The sequence below is a fragment of the Canis aureus genome, chromosome 3, assembly GCF_053574225.1.
Source record: "Canis aureus isolate CA01 chromosome 3, VMU_Caureus_v.1.0, whole genome shotgun sequence".
NCBI classification, from domain to species: domain Eukaryota; kingdom Metazoa; phylum Chordata; class Mammalia; order Carnivora; family Canidae; genus Canis; species Canis aureus.
In genome coordinates, this window is record NC_135613.1 from 60,694,016 (window position 1) to 60,709,953 (window position 15,938).

Below are 15,938 nucleotides of genomic sequence, written 5' to 3' on the forward strand. Positions count from 1 at the left end.
TGAGAGAGATTGTGAGTGGGGTGGAGAAGAGGGACAGAGAAAGAGAAAACCTCAAGTAGACTCCCCACAAAGCATTGAGCCCTACACAGTGCTCAATTTCAGGTCCTGGAGATCATGACCTGAGCCGAAATCAAGAGTCAGATGCTTAACTGTCTGAGCCACCCAGGTGCCTCAGCTGTGCAATTTTTTTAAATGTAAGACCGTTATTCTGTTGAGATATTTTCCTTCCAAATCTACAATATCATGAATTGATATTGTACTTTGTCAAATGCTTTTTCCTTCCTCTTCTCTTTTTTGGAATAGTTTAAAAAGAAAAAGTTTAAAAAGAATAGGTGTTAACTCTTCTTTAAAGGTTTGGTATACTTTGTATGCAAAGCCACTTTGTCCTAGATTTTTTTTCTGGCAGTTTTTGATTACTGATTAAATTCTCTATTGGTAATTCGTCGGTTCAAATTTTCTATACCTTCCTGTTTCAGTTTTGGAGGTTATATGTGTCTAGGACTTTACCTATTTCTTATAGGTTGTCCAGTTTGTTAGCATATAATGTTTCATCATACTCTTTTATAATCCTTTGTATTTCTATGATGTCAGTTCTCCTTTTTCATATCTGAATTTGTTTATTTGCATCCTTTTTTTTCTTTTTTTTACTTTTGATGAATCTGGTTAATGGTTCATCAAATTTTTTTAAAACTCTTCAAAGAACCAACTCCTGGAAAAAAAAAAAAAAAAAAAAAAAGAACCAACTCCTGGTTTCATTGATCTGTTTTTTTTTTTTTTTTTAGTTTCTATATCATTTATTTCTTCTCTAATCTTTATATTCCTTTTGTTGGTTCTGGGATTGTTTGTTCTGTTTTTTTTCTAGCTCCTTTAGGTGTAAGATTGTCATTCATCATTTTACTGAAGAGGTTCACTGTGTATGATTTTTATTTCTTTGTAACTGGTTTGTGTTTTTCTTCTAAGAGTATTCTGTCTCTTAAGTATGCATTTTATTTTGTATCTGTTCTGTTTGGTAATCTGGGAGCTTGTGATTTCAATGCCAGCCTTTCTACTAAAACTGTAACTTGTTTCCCACAGTAGCTAGACTACATGCTATGTAACATCAAGCACCTTGCTGTCCATGGCTGTCGCTTGATACTGCTGTTTTTAGCCTCAAATGGCGACATGGTGTAAATGATCCATTCAGGGCACTGTGATAACTTAGCAGCCTGAAATCCTCCTCCCCTGGCCCCGACCTCGGTACCCAACCGTCTTTGGCTGCAGGTTACCTACTCTCCCATTTACGAGAGTCTCCCAGATATTTACCATTCTTGGTGTGCCATCTTATAGTTTAGTATCTTTTCATTTTGTCAAAGACAGGATTCATGAGTGGGTGATAGTTTGCCATCTTGTCCAGAAACAAGCATACCTTTTGAAACTTCATTTTGACTTTTGTTTGTAAGATGAATAGAGTATTTAAAAGTTACCATTATATTAAATCCACAGTGGCCATATTAATGTATCAAGTGTCTTGCACTTCATCCTGTTATAATTTATAAGCTACAATGTCTTGTCTCTTCCATTTCCTTCCTGAAGCCATTGCCATAATTTAGACTTATGTTCCTTCGTATGGATTATAGCAGAAAACTCCACATTTCACTCTCCTTCTAACATATATTTCCTCAAATCATATTTCCTATCATTACCACATTAATTTTCTTAAAAAAAATTTTGACCGCATGGCTCACATCCATCCAACCTTCCTTCTAAGCCTCTTCCATAGTAAAGCAGATCTGAGTGTTATAGGAACAAACCATTATAGGTTTCCATGTCCTCAAATCTGCTCACTATGCTAGCAACCAGTAATGGCCTTGTCAAATCCCAGCACCTTTCAAAAGCTGTCTCTGTTGTTACTCAATTCCTTCTCCGTGTTTCAAGAGTATTAATTTATAACTTGCATAGCAATTCTCATAAAAGTAGTGTTTTAAACTAGGCAAGTTAAGATGGCCATTAGGGATAGGAACTCTCTTATTTTTTTTTTATTTTGGTTATTTATTTATTTATTTATTTTACTATTTTTTTCCAACTTTATTGGGATACAATTGACATCTAACATTGTGTGAAGCTTAAGGCATATAATGTCGTGATTTGTTACACATACATATCTTGAGAAATGATCACTACAAAGGAACTCTCTTATTTGGGAGGAGTTTTAAAATTTATGAATATAAATGTTCTAAATGAAACAATATCACATTCCTTTATTAGAATTTTTCATCATTATTTCTATCAGGTTATGGTTAATTACTAGTTAAATTTAAAGATTAAATATAAGCAACAATAATAACTTTATGGAAATTAGTTATTAGGGAGTCATCCAGGTCCTAATATTTCCCCATTAAACAGCTAGGGACATTAGCTGAATCACTTCTGAACTTTTTATTAGTTTTTTTTTGTGTATAAAAAGAACATGAACCTCTTCTCTGCGTTCATGTATTCATTTACTCATCCATTCAGTCATTCATCAGGTATCTGTTGCTGTTCCTTTATGTCGTAAGTGCTACGAGTTATTAAGGGTTGTTAATAATGCTCAAAAAATACAGGTATTACAATGTTTTGAGAAGCCCAGGTGAAGGAATGCGAGGTTACATGATGAGTAAGAAATTCTCTAGATTAAAAAAAGTTGTGGTATTGCAGAGAGATGGAAGAGTTGCCAAGTTTGTTACTCTAACCTGCCAGGGATGAAGGGTGCTTAGACAGAGTTGCGAGCGATATAATCAGAACTCTTCAGCAGGACCTGGCTGGAGAGCTTATACTTTATCCTCTAGGAATTGTGGCAGCGGGAACATAGGTAAGAGAAGCGTCCAAGACATTTCACAGATAGCATCAATCATCACAAGACTCTTGTGTGGATCTAATAAAAAGTAGGTGTGAACATGGTTTGGAAAACATGAACCCTTCATCGATTAAACATTTTTTTGTTCGCAGATCTGTAAAGATTTGTAGATTTTTAAAAGCTTAGTATAGGGGCACTGGGGTGGCTCAGTCAGTTAATGGTACAACTCTTGATTTCAGTTCAGGTCATGATATCAGGGTCATAAAATCAAGTCTCACATCCCACACCCAGCATGGAGCCTGCTTGAGATTCTCTTTCTCTTTCCCTCTGCTTCTCCCCACCCTTACATACATACATGCATAAATGCTTAGTATAACAAGCCCTAGTAGTATTGATAACATGGCCATATTTAAGATCTTTTATTAATTTAGGCTTTCATGTTTGAGGCTGATTCTCTAGACTTTTAGTGATGATATTAGTGATTATTTCAGGAAAATATACATATATTGTATACATATATAATATATATATAAAGGTGTAACTATAAATTTTAGCATTACTTTGTTAATCCATAGTTTATGTTACATCGTTTTTTAAATAGTTCAGATGCATAATTAACATCTCTTATTTTTGTGACATTTTTCCTGGGGTTTTCTATTGAAAAATAGTAATTTGAAAACTAGTAATTTGACAAGCAAAATACTGAAAAGTATAACAGATAAAAACCTAATCTTATTTAATATTCTGCATGTTTGCATTTAAAAGGTCAGTTCATGCTTTAAATTTTTTATTACACACCAGTTACCACTCATCACTTTTTAATACCTGGTTGATGGTGATAATTGATGAGAATTACTGATATTCTAACCAATTTACATATCCTTTATAGGGCATGAAAACTCCCATTAATTCTCACTGAAATTACTCATATGATAAGAGGTACATATAAAACCATCTCTTCTAGGCCGATAGAGTTGTTGGGGGAAAAATAGGTGATGGATTTTTTTCTGAACAGTAACCTGTTGATCCATTAACTATTATTTCTTTGCTCAGACTGGTAAGTAGATTGTATAGATAGCCTAATTTTAAAGAATGAATTGCAATTAAATAAAATTAAAATGGAGAGTGCTAGAATAAACAATAGGACTAGTACTTCCATTCTTAAACTAAAAATATCTTTTACGTTATCTCTTCTCAGATTGTTGCTCGGTTTTCCTCCTTTTTAATTAAGGTGAAATCATATAAAATATGATTACTATGTCCTGGTTTTAGAAAATTTAAGGTAGGGAACATATCTGTAATATACACCTTTGTTGAATAAACACTTCTCAATTGTTCTTAGAGCTGTTTCATTTTTTTTTTTTTTGTTTTTGTTTTCTGAAACATCTAAAACTCATCACATTTAACCCCTTGTCTCAGTCTTAGGTGAAAGATTTCCCTTGGAATTTAGTCCCTAGTAAAGCTTTATGCACCACCGCTCTCTCCCCACCCCTCTGACTGGTTTGCTTCCTTTCCATCACACCAAGGATGTAATTTATAGTAACTTACATTCTGCCTGTGGCATGCCTGTTGGCAAAGTAGAAAAACACCCAAGGTATTTCAGCAGATGATTTAATACAGAGAATTGGTTATACAGATGTTGCAGGGCCAAGAAAAACTCCAACAGGAAGAATTGGGAACAGATAGGTGCAGGAAAAGAGGACCTTCTATCAAGCCAGGGAACAAAGGGGGAAGAGGCTGAGGTGGTCAGTACCTGGAGCACCCTGGAGAGCACCCGCCTTGGAGCTGGGAGCCCGGAGTGGGACTCAGACTCAGTGGGACTTGACCCAGGAGAGCCAGGCTCGGACCCAGGAGAGCACTTCCTCCTGGGGGTGGAGGTCCCTCTGCAGAGCCCCCACAGCCCCTGCTGCTGGGAGCATCCCCAGGAGAAGCCAAGCCAGCAGGGAGGACTGAGCCCCTCTAGAAGTTCCAGGTGGCATGACCTCCCAAGAGGTCAGCTGGCTGAGGAGCTGTCTATCCATTTGCAGAGTCAGCCTCAGCATCTCAAGAGCTACACAGAGAGAAGAGAAAAGTGGGTTGATGTAGCTGAACTAGGGTATCTCCTCTGCAGGAACAGGGTATGGTTTCTTTTGCTCTTCCTTCTGTTTCTGCTCCTTGGTTTGGAGGTTTGCTTCAGTCATTCCCTCTCCTCTCATTCCTTGTTCAGCACTGAAGGCTGGATTGCTGTTTTAACTGTATCCCTCAAATTCTTCTTTTGTGTTTTCAGTATTGCACAGTTTTAAATATTTTCTACATTCCATTATGAGTTCATCTTCTGTTAAGCTATTTTATTCACAGTTGCTTTCCTGGATACCTTTTAGTTGTAGATTTCTGCTATAACTGTACTCTATTATTAGCTTCAGGGATAGAGTTCAGTGATGCACCCAGTGCTCCTCTCATCACATGCCTTCCTCCATGCCCATACCCCAGTGACTCCCTCACCCACCCCTCCAGCGACTCTTAACTCCTTGATAGGTTGAACCTTCATTATTGTAATTTTCTTTAGCTCTTAAAGTGTTTTTCTTCTGATACTAGTAAGTCTGTATGAGCTTTCTGTTACAATTGACTAGATGTATCTTATTTCCCACTTTTGCTCTCAGCTTTGAATCTGTTTTTATGTGGGTATCTTGTAAGGAGCCTACAGGTGGCTTCTGTTTATTTTTTTTTTAATTTTTATTTATTTATTTATTTTTGGTGGCTTCTGTTTAATCTTTTGGTGGATCCTTCAGTCTGTTTACACTAATTTGGATTACTTTATACTGTTATGTTTTGCATTTTTCCTACCTTTTTTTTTTTCATGCCTTTATCTTCCTTTGGACTAATAGTTTTCTCTGATATTTTCACAGTTTACAAATCATGTATGATTTCTTGTTTTCCCGTGATATTTCATTGTCTCCACTTACCTTATTGAAGTTAACATAAATCTATTTATTTACGTGGAAGAGAATCCAAGAAGCTTAGGACATGATGCATGGCCCCCACCTTTCAGCCTTGGGGTGGTTTTCCCTTCATGCTGGTTGGGTCTTCCCCCACATCCACTGTCTTATTCCTTTTGGCATCTCAGGTATGAGCATTTACTGCCCCTTCCCTTCTGCCTGAAGTGCAGAGAAAGTCCTCCGTTGGTAAGTTGAGTTCTTATTTCTCTGAAAATGCCTTTCACATATCCTCTGTTGTTTACATGTATATTTTCCTGTGTTAACAGTTACTCTCTCTCATTATATTGAAGATAGATTGAGATCATTCTACTCTCCTTTCTCTACTTGCTGCTGACAAGTCCCTCTTTGCTCCTTTGACTTCTCTTTACTTTCTTACTTCTTTTAAGATCTCTTTGTCTTCATTTTCTGCAGTTTTACTAAGACTCGGTGTGGCTTTGTTTTCTTTATGTCTTTAATTCATTCATTTTTAGGTCTTGCTTAAGACTTGATGCCTTCTTTGAACTTCGATTGCTGTTGCTCACCAGCAGGGCAGAGTCAGTGGAACCCTCTGCTTTAAGCTTCCTCTCTTCTGAAACTGATTAGGTACAGACCTGCCTCTGGTCTTTACTTATCCTGTTTCCTACTTCTCTTACTTCCCACTTCCCTTTGTCTCTGTGCTGTATTCTCAATAAACTCCATACATCTGCCTTCCAGTTCACTCTCTATTCAGCTAAATCTAATCTAGTATTGGAGTGTTACTTTTTAATTATATATTTTTTAATTTTTAAAAGTTTTGTTTCTGATGAATGGATAAAGAAGATGTGGTATATGTATACAATGGAATATTAATTACTAAGCCATTAGAAATGACAAATACCCACCATTTGCTTTGACGTGGATGGAACTGGAGGGTATTATGCTGATTGAAATAAGTCAATCAGAGAAGGACAAACATTATATGGTCTCATTCATTTGGGGAATATAAAAAATAGTGAAAGGGAATAAAGGGGAAAGGAGAAAAAATGAGTGGGAAATATCAGAAAGGGAGACAGACAATGAGAGACTCCTAACTCTGGGAAACGAACTAGGGGTGGTGGAAGGGGAGGTGGGCAGGGGGTGGGGGTGACTGGGTGATGGGCACTGAGGGGGGCACTTGATGGGATGAGCACTGGGTATTATGCTATATGTTGGCAAATTGAACTCCAATTAAAAAATATGTAAAAAACATTTTTAAAAATTAAAGTGAAAAAAATTAAAAATAAAAAAAAGTTTTGTTTCTTTGCCAAATCTGCTTAAGATTGTTTATCAGTTCTAGAAACATTTACCGTAATTGTTCCGTTTTGTGTGTGATATTCCAATATCTGAAGTCTTTGTAGATTTGATTCTTTTCTATGTTGTGTATGATAACTTGATAGCATGCCTACTCACTTATACAGTAGTTTGGGTTTTTTCTTTGTTTCGTTTTTGTTTTTGTTTTAAGCTATGAGTTGCTAATTATTTTGGTAACTTCACCTAAAAGAATTATTTGTAGCCTACAATAAAAATTTTTCTGCCATTCAATTTAGAATGTAGGATTGGTTTGGGTTTGGGTCAGGGTCAGGATCATGGCGCTTCAAATACTCTGAGATACCCTGGTCTAGAATAATATAAATTATCTTCTTGAAGTTCATTAGAACTTCCAAAGTAGTACATACAAACTAACATTAAAGTTCCAATTGTGATGATTATTTTTGAGAAGAGGGTCCTACGCCCACACTCCCTACTCCAGTTATACCAAATTTTAATGTCCGAGATTTCCCTACTTGTCCTTGGGACCAAAGTGAAGGTTTATTTCTATTTCACTTTTCTACTGAGAGTGTTACCTTTCGGGATTTCATTTCCATGGGCTCTCTAACCTCTCCACCTTGAGCAGATTCTGGACTTGCTTGATCTCTGATCTCACAACCCCATATTTACAATGCAGAAGCTCAGGTTTTCTGGAATCAGTGAAAATCGTGGTCTGCTTGCATTTTCTCACTCTTAGTGTGGAAAAATAAAAAACCTTTTTGGATTTCTCAGTGTTACCATAAAAAGCCCCAGTCTTGTGTGACTCTTCACACACCATGAAAATTACATTTTAGCCATTTGTCTAGTTAATTGCTCTGATCAGAAAGGATAATAAAACTATATTTTTCCTTGAGAAGGCCAGAGGGTAGACCCTGACTAAGTTCCTAAGGCCCAAGGTACTGGAGAGACCAGAGCATCGTCTCCCTGAATTTTTACAAGTCAAGAGGAGTAAAGCAAACTTAGAGTCACCTTTTAGATATCGTGGCTTCTGGAGAGATTTTATTTACACACCACAATGTTAGAATTCAAGCCCGTTACATTTCCTAGAACATGAAGGCTGCCTCCTTCATCTTTATAAGGAGAGCATTATCACCTCTCCCCACCCTGTACACCTCGCCCACAGGGCATCTGGCTGTTTGTACAGGATAATTGCTCTGGCTCTCAGCTGACCACCCTAAAGGTCAGGCCTTGGGCAGGGGGTAAGGGTAGTATCAACACAGCTATTATATACTGTGAAGTAATTAATAAATAATTATCTCTACTCCAGAATACTTAAGTCTACATTCATCATGAAATTAATAAAGATAAAATGGAATACTCAGCACTTAATTGTTTGAATAATTCTTTGTTCTCCTCTCAAGGTTGCATATGGGTGTATTTAAGAATATGCTTGGCATTTCAGCAGTGTCTTTGCTAAGAACAGAAGCTGGGATTCTCTATTTCTTACTTTGGGCAGTTGTAAAGTAAGTTGCATGTGTCCTTCCAGTGATGGTTTCCTCATGTTTTCAATGTGTGACGCAGAGTTGGGATGGTTTCTTCTCATTGCATCGCCACTGGAACCTGAGTGTCCCTTCAGCCTCACTGTCATGAACCAGCTCACTCGCTCACCAGAATATTGGGCTCTTGTCAGACTTGAAACCGCAGGTGTGCACACAAGCACTCTGTGAGTCACTGTACACATAGCATGCCACTTTCAGGAGCGCATTGAAGAAAAGCTATTTGTTCATCATGGGTACATTTAAACAAAAATTTCAAATTCACTGCATTTGTTATCATTCATGATCCACTCTTCTCTGTTTTCTCTATTGCTGAAACTATTAACATATAACAGAATAGCTTTGTATGGAAACGTACGGGGTGCCTGGCACATTGTCCCTACTCGAGACTTAGTCATTCTGTCCCATTACGTCTCCCAGTGTGAGACTGCTGTGACCGCCTCCCTTGAGAGCTCCCCTCCAGCCACATCGTGGAGTACAGAGCCTATGAAAGATACTTTCCCGGAAGTAAAAGCAATGGTTTTATTAATATGCCATTTTATGCTACATCCCCAACTTTGAGGGGAAATGGCTGTTAGAGAACAAAGGGATAGAATCTACAGAGCTGAAGGTGCTCCTTCCAATGACATCTGCCGAGACTTCTCCCTGGGGAGACTGCTGGGTCTGCTGTTTGTTAATATTCTAGTATTCTACATAAAAGCCATGAAATTGTTGAGGCATGTAAATATTTAAAACAAAAGCTCCTTTTTTATTGGCACTCCCTAGCTTCCTCTCAGTTTTCTTTTCAGAAGATACAATAGTTTGCATCAGCTTCAGCACAGCAGTTCAAAATACTACCTTCACCCTCTTCAGTCTTGGCTTTGCTTGCTCTACTTATCACCAGCAGTTCTGCCTTCGTTCTAGTTCTTCCACACGTGTGGTTTAAACAGTTTATTGGGTAATCAGTGCACACTTAGCCCAGTTGAGCTCTGCTTGCTCAGTTCATACACATTCAGTTGTACCTAAACTAAATGAAATGAGCATGAAAACATGACTGCTTTGGTATCCTTTGATCCATTTGGTAATTTGGCATGATCCTGGAAATAGCCATTACCAAGTTTAGGTTAAGCTCTGTTTGTTACTAATAACTGGCTTTAGGTACAATAAAATAAAATGACAAAGCAGCCAGGTGTCCTGGGAAATGGGATGCCAGGAATTCTTTTTATTTTTAATTTAAATTAAATTAGCCAACATACAGTACATCATAGTATCAGATGTTGTGTGCAATCATTCATCAGTTGTGTATTACACCCAGTGCTCATGACATCATATGCCTTCTTCATGCCCATCTCCTGGTGACCCCATCCTCCAACCCCCTTCCTTCCTGCAACTGTCAGTTTGTTTTCTATGATTAAGTATCTCTCATGGTTTGTCTCCTTCTCTTATTTATCTTGTTTATTTTTCCTTCCCTTCCCCTATGTTCCTCTGTTTTGTCTCTTAAATTCCACATGAATAAAATCATATAATTTCTTTCTCTGATTGACCTGTTTCACTCAGTATAATACCTTCCAGTACCACCCACATCAATGTAAGTAGTAAGTATTCATCCTTTCTGATGGCTGAGTAATATTCCATTGTATATATACACTACATCTTCTTTATCCATTTATCTGTCCATGGACATCATGGCTCCTTCCACAGTTTGGCTACTGTGGACATTGCTACTGGGGGACAGGTGCCCCTTTGTTTGGCTACTGTGGACATTGAACACTGGGGCACAGGTGCCCCTTTGTTTCATTACATCTGTATCTTTGGGATAAATACCTAGTGGTGCAATTGCTGGGTTGTGGGATACCAAGAATTTTATAGATTGTTCTCCCCTTTGAACTTACTAAATGGATAGTACTATTGCCTTTTTTGTTGCTTTCTTCTTCTCTCGTCAGAAATCCACTTCTGGAGAGACATAATTTAATGCAGATATGTCAAACTTTTCACCATTCTGATTAGGAATACATCTATCTATCATCTATCTATGGTAGAATGTAACATATATAAACTATAAAAGAGCTATCTCACCCATCATCACAGAATGGCTAGACCTATTCTCCACCTCAGGATCTCTTAGGTTCAAGTCTGGTGAAAACAGTTGCCTCTTTATCAGAAGACCCATCAGAATTCTCACTGGCTTGGGTTCTGTCTGGTTGGTGGTGTGCCTGTCCCTGAACCAGTCACTGTGCTTGGGAGAATGGAGTGCTCATATTAGTGAAGCTTTAAGTCACATACTAGTTTCTCCAACGGAGTTGAGTAAACTCTTATAGAACCATATGGACTAAGACTTAGGAGAGGCTGTTTCTGCCCCAAAGAGATAGTAAGAAATGATTATCTAAAGAAGAATGAAGAGTTCCTGGAGGGCAAAAGTAAAATTTCTACCCCATGGAAATGAAGATACTACCCTGTTTTCTGTAATCCATATAGAACACCTACCTTTCTTTCTGTTTCTCGTTTCCTTTTTTGTTTTTTAAAATGATTGTATGTTGAGTCTTTTTTTATAATAAATTTATTTTTTATTGGTGTTCAATTTGCCAACATACAGAATAACACCCAGTGCTCATCCCGTCAAGTGCCCCCCTCAGCGCCCGTCACCCACTCAACCCCACCCCCTTCCTCCCCTTCCACCACCCCTAGTTCGTTTCCCAGAGTTAGGAGTCTTTATGTTCTGTCTCCCTTTCTGATATTTCCCACACACTTCTTCTCCCTTCCCTTATATTCCCTTCACTAACACCTACCTTTCTTTCTGTTTCTCGTTTCCTTTTTTGTTTTTTAAAATGATTGTATGTTGAGTCTTTTAATATCTTCCTTATCACAGAAAAAACATCTCGAACCAAGACATGATCATATGACCAGGAGGGGAAAATCCTTTGGTTGTTGATCACTGTTTTATAAGCCATGTGCAAATATACACAGAGACCATAATCTTACTAATTTCATTGCATTGCAGATCTGGAAAGGACCAGTACATGAATCTCTGTAACACATTGAATAATGACAGTGTCCCTGAGAGCTTGGCCAGCCTGAGGGACACATGTGACCTGCCCTCATTTTCTAGAAATAGTTTTATTGAAACCCAGCTGCATGGCCTATTTGTAGACTGTCTGCATCCAATTCTGTGCTACAGCAGTGTGGTTGAGTAATTGTGACAAAGCCTGGCATATTTCCTTTCTGGATCTTTACGGAAAAGCTTGCAACTCTGGCCTAATCAATGCTAGAATTTCAGAATTTCTTCTCATGACAAAAATTCTCTCAGAAAAAACATTTTCTGAAATCTCTATTAAAAACAAAACAACACTTCTATATGTCATCTGTCTTACTTAAGTCTGAAACAGTATCCCACTTGAAAATAATTTCAGTTAAAACACAGAAATCCTGGATTCACACCTACATTATACCAAATTAGGGTAGTTTTTTGTGATCAAAAGATACTCCTTGCTTAATAATATCCATAACCTTTTCCCCCAGCAGTTCCATAATCACTTAATGATTTTCTCTGAATACACTTAGCTTTTTAATGACAAGATGAACTTTAAAATGTCAAAGCCATCCTTCAAAGGAACACAATTTACTCATTTGTATTTAGTCATTAGAAAAGGCTTTTCTTGTATTAATCATCTGACTAAAGATAAAACTATATAATCCCTTGCTAGTTTCACCAAAAATCATGCTGCATGTTATTCATGGTGATTTTTAGCTTACATATGTATATATAATTTTAAAATGTTATTCAAGTTTTTTGTCTTAAGATTATAACTAACATTGCTGTTGCTATAAATTTTTTTCATTTTTAGGTTGTGTACAATAGCTGCATTTATTTTTATAATTAGTTACTTGACATGAATATTTATGAGGTGTTTGTGAAGACCTTGAAGAAGTGGACTATGACTATAGTATATAATCTATACTACAGTATACTTTGCTATTTCCTACAATGTTATACTTTTTCCACTGATTAATTTACCACAGCTGATGTAGTACATTTTGCTTTCTTTTTTTCCTTCACAATGCTTTTTCATCTTTTATTAATCACTTTTAAGACTGTACTATATATTTTTTTCTGTGCTTTTGTTCTTATTGCTGAACATACAGCATTTTATGTGATAAGTCTCCAGAGCAGGACGGTGTGTTGGGAATATGATGTGAAACCAGATGGGAGCCATAGATATCATCCTAAATGTTCTAGCAGCCACATTTAAATAAGTGGATACAAGTGAAATTCACTTTAATAATATATTTTATGTCACCTGATATATCCAAAAGATAAGCATTTCAACATGCAATCAATGTAAAGCATTATTAATGTGATATTTTACATTCTTTTCTCATTGTCTGAAATTCACTTTACATTTTACACTGCACATCTCTAAACCATAGTCCCTACTTGACCTCTGTTTGAATTTTAAGCATTTTTGATGCTTTCCTAAGTCAACCTTTTAAAAAGTTTAGTACAGAGAACTGTTTTCTTAGATTATGGATCCAAGAGGAGTGGTAGAAAGTCTGTCACCCGAATGTGTCTCTTTTGTTAATGTAGCTGGTGACTTTCAGTGCTCGTTGACAACTCTGAAAATTCTCAGGGCCTCTACACAGGATGCTCCATACTCTGCGTGTGCTCTAGAAACAGGGCAACAAAGCCTGGATAAGAGCACAACTGTTGACACATGGTTTATTGAGTAGTCCACTGTTGAGACCAACTGCTCAGAAAAAGGATTTCTTTCAAAGTATTACTGCTCCCTGACAACTCATCCAGTCACCCAAGGGCTCTACTGGAGATGACCAACCAGATTAGCATTGTTCTGTGGCAGCTAACACAACACCCATTCTGCAGCCCATGAATTGAGGAGTCATTCTGACTTTCAAGTAAGAAATTCATTTTGTACAACTATAGCTACCCTAGATAGTGGTTTCTTTGATGGATGTCGGCAAAGTAAATTGAAAGGATTCAACATTCTAGATGCCATTAAGAACGTTGTGATTCATGAGAATGAATCAAAATACCAACATGGTAGGAATTTGGGACGATGTTGATTCCAGACCGCATAGATTATTTTGAAGGAATTCAACATGTTAGGGGAGGAAGTTGCCACAGATAGGGTGGAAGCAGCAAAAGAACTAGAATCAGAAGTAAGTGGAGCCTGGGGACGGGGCCGATGGGCTGCAATCTCGTGATCAGATTTGAACGGATGAGGAGTTGCTTCTCATGGATGAGCAAAAGCAGTGGTCTCTTGGGATGGAATCTACAGGTGAAGGTGATGGGAGGATTGTTGATATCACATCTTAAGCCAATAAAAGTTACTTAATGGTGATATTTAATGGCAGTATCCATGCTAGGTCATCATGTTATTATTTATCATGCTAAACAGATGAACAAGACTGTGCTCTCATGGAATATATGAATGTGACAACCATTAAAGCAAAGAGAAAGGGTCCTTAACTAGGATTGTAAGTAGAGTATATAAAGAAAATTAGGATAACAGATAGTAGGTAGGAGAAAAGGACTTCCCATATTTATCTCTTGATTGTATTTTGACACTTCTATAATATTATTGAAGGTAAATTTTTTTCTCTTAAACCATATAAGCTCTTTAGAAACAACTCCCATTCCTTGAATTCTTACTAATTTGGAAAATCCTAGAAATCCATGTGTCAGAATCTCTGTTAAAGTATAGATGTAGAAATATGCACTAAGATAGAATATTCAATGATCCTGAGTATAAGATCTATAGTATGCTTCCATTATTTACAGACAGGGAATTTTCAGGCTGAATTAAATAACTATTCACACTTTATTTTGAAGCCACGATTTCTTCTCTTTTCCTGCCTAGTGTAGCTGTTCTGCTCTCCTTGCATTGGCTTACAGACTGCCGTTCTTTCCACTTCTGCTGTAGTGACCACCACTTTCCAGTGTGGCTTCCCTCTCTCAGCCCCCACCCCCGTGCCACCCAGATGGGGGTCTCTTATTTACAGATGCAATAAGCTTGGCCACTCTGGAGCAGCAGTATTTCAAAATGGAGTGGGCAAGGAATTTTAATAACTTTGGAAATGTGTTTGTGTCAGTGATTGTGCTGCTTTTCAGTAAGTATGATATGACTTATTCTTCTAGAATTCCAACCTGATTCATCAGAAGGTGTCTCCTCCTAATGATCGACAAGGATCTCCAATATTGTCATTCATCATTCTGGAACAATTTAATGCCATTCGCTTAGTACAAAGTATTCACCAGTCTCTTGCTGCTCTCAGCAAAGTCATTAGAGGAACTACCTTACTGAGTTCCGAAGTCCAGAAGTTGGCCAGTGCTTTATTAAACCAAAAGGTAAGCTGAGATGAAATATATGTTTTTATTTCATTATCTTAAGTGACTCTTTTGCTGTATATACAGTTGTCAGGTCTTACAGTTAATAGTGACGGAAAACCCATGCTAAACTAGCTTTAGCCAGATAGGAATTCATTGGCTGATACAGTGGGAGGATCCAAGGGTAGCCAGCCTTAAGTCAGCTTAATGCAAGAACTTAAAATTTTCATTAGGACCTCAGCTCATGATGATATTTATCTACCTATCTAGTCACATTGTGTGTATGTATGTATGTGTGTGTGTGTGTGTGTGTGTGTATATATATATGCAGATTCCATGTTGATGTCACTTTGGGGCAGGTCCTCTGTAAATGGTGGTATCCTAGTGTTCTGAGTCATCCTCTGAGCTCTATGTCCAACAGAAAGAACACATTTTTCCTGGTAATTCCGGCAAAAATTTGAGGATTAGCTTTAATCCAAACTATTTGGCCTATGTTTGATGCCTAGTCCTTTAACCATTCTTTGGGCAGGATTTGCAAAGCATGAAAGCATGAAAGGGCTAGGGCTTCAGCCGAATGTCTATCCCAACAGTCAGAGATGGATTCAGCTCCATCTATAATGCCATGTACTCCAAGTAAGGAAAGGATGCTTACCTAGTGAAAAATCAAAGTACTTTTAGTAGAAGAAAAGGAAATCAATATGTCTCTTGCTGAATAATTAAACCATTTTAAATGTCAGTAAAATTCATGTGTTACAGATCTATTGGTAAAAACAAAGATACTGGGAGTATCTGACGTACATTTACTTTAGTTTTTGGAGACTGTAAACCTTACAGAACTTTACATCTGGAAAAAAATTCACTAGGGTTCTATAGGAATTTAGAAAGAAAAGAATTTTGTTTTCCTCCTGCCCCCAGCACTGTTTACTCTCAATATAAAAACAAAACAAAAACTCTGATGGTCAACTTAAAGTCTTCTCTGAACATAAAAGATAGTTTTCCTGGAACTTCTTTATCTTACATTAAAAAAGATT

The 15,938-nt window shown here is 37.3% G+C and overlaps 1 protein-coding gene across 8 annotated transcripts in view; it reads left to right on the forward strand.

The window, feature by feature from the left end:
- DYNC2H1 (dynein cytoplasmic 2 heavy chain 1) overlaps nucleotides 1–15,938 on the forward strand; it is a 339,457-nt gene that overhangs the window by 237,815 nt on the left and 85,704 nt on the right. For 7 of the 8 annotated variants that reach the window (XR_013376718.1, XM_077893270.1, XM_077893267.1 and 4 more), the window contains one exon: nucleotides 14,719–14,928. The exons of the other annotated variant lie outside the window; for it this stretch is intronic. Coding sequence is in view for 6 of the 7 variants with exons in the window: in XM_077893270.1 (XP_077749396.1) it covers nucleotides 14,719–14,928 (210 nt within the window). In the remaining variant the exon portion in view is untranslated. The remainder of the gene's footprint in view (nucleotides 1–14,718; nucleotides 14,929–15,938) is intronic. 8 annotated transcript variants of the gene reach the window in all.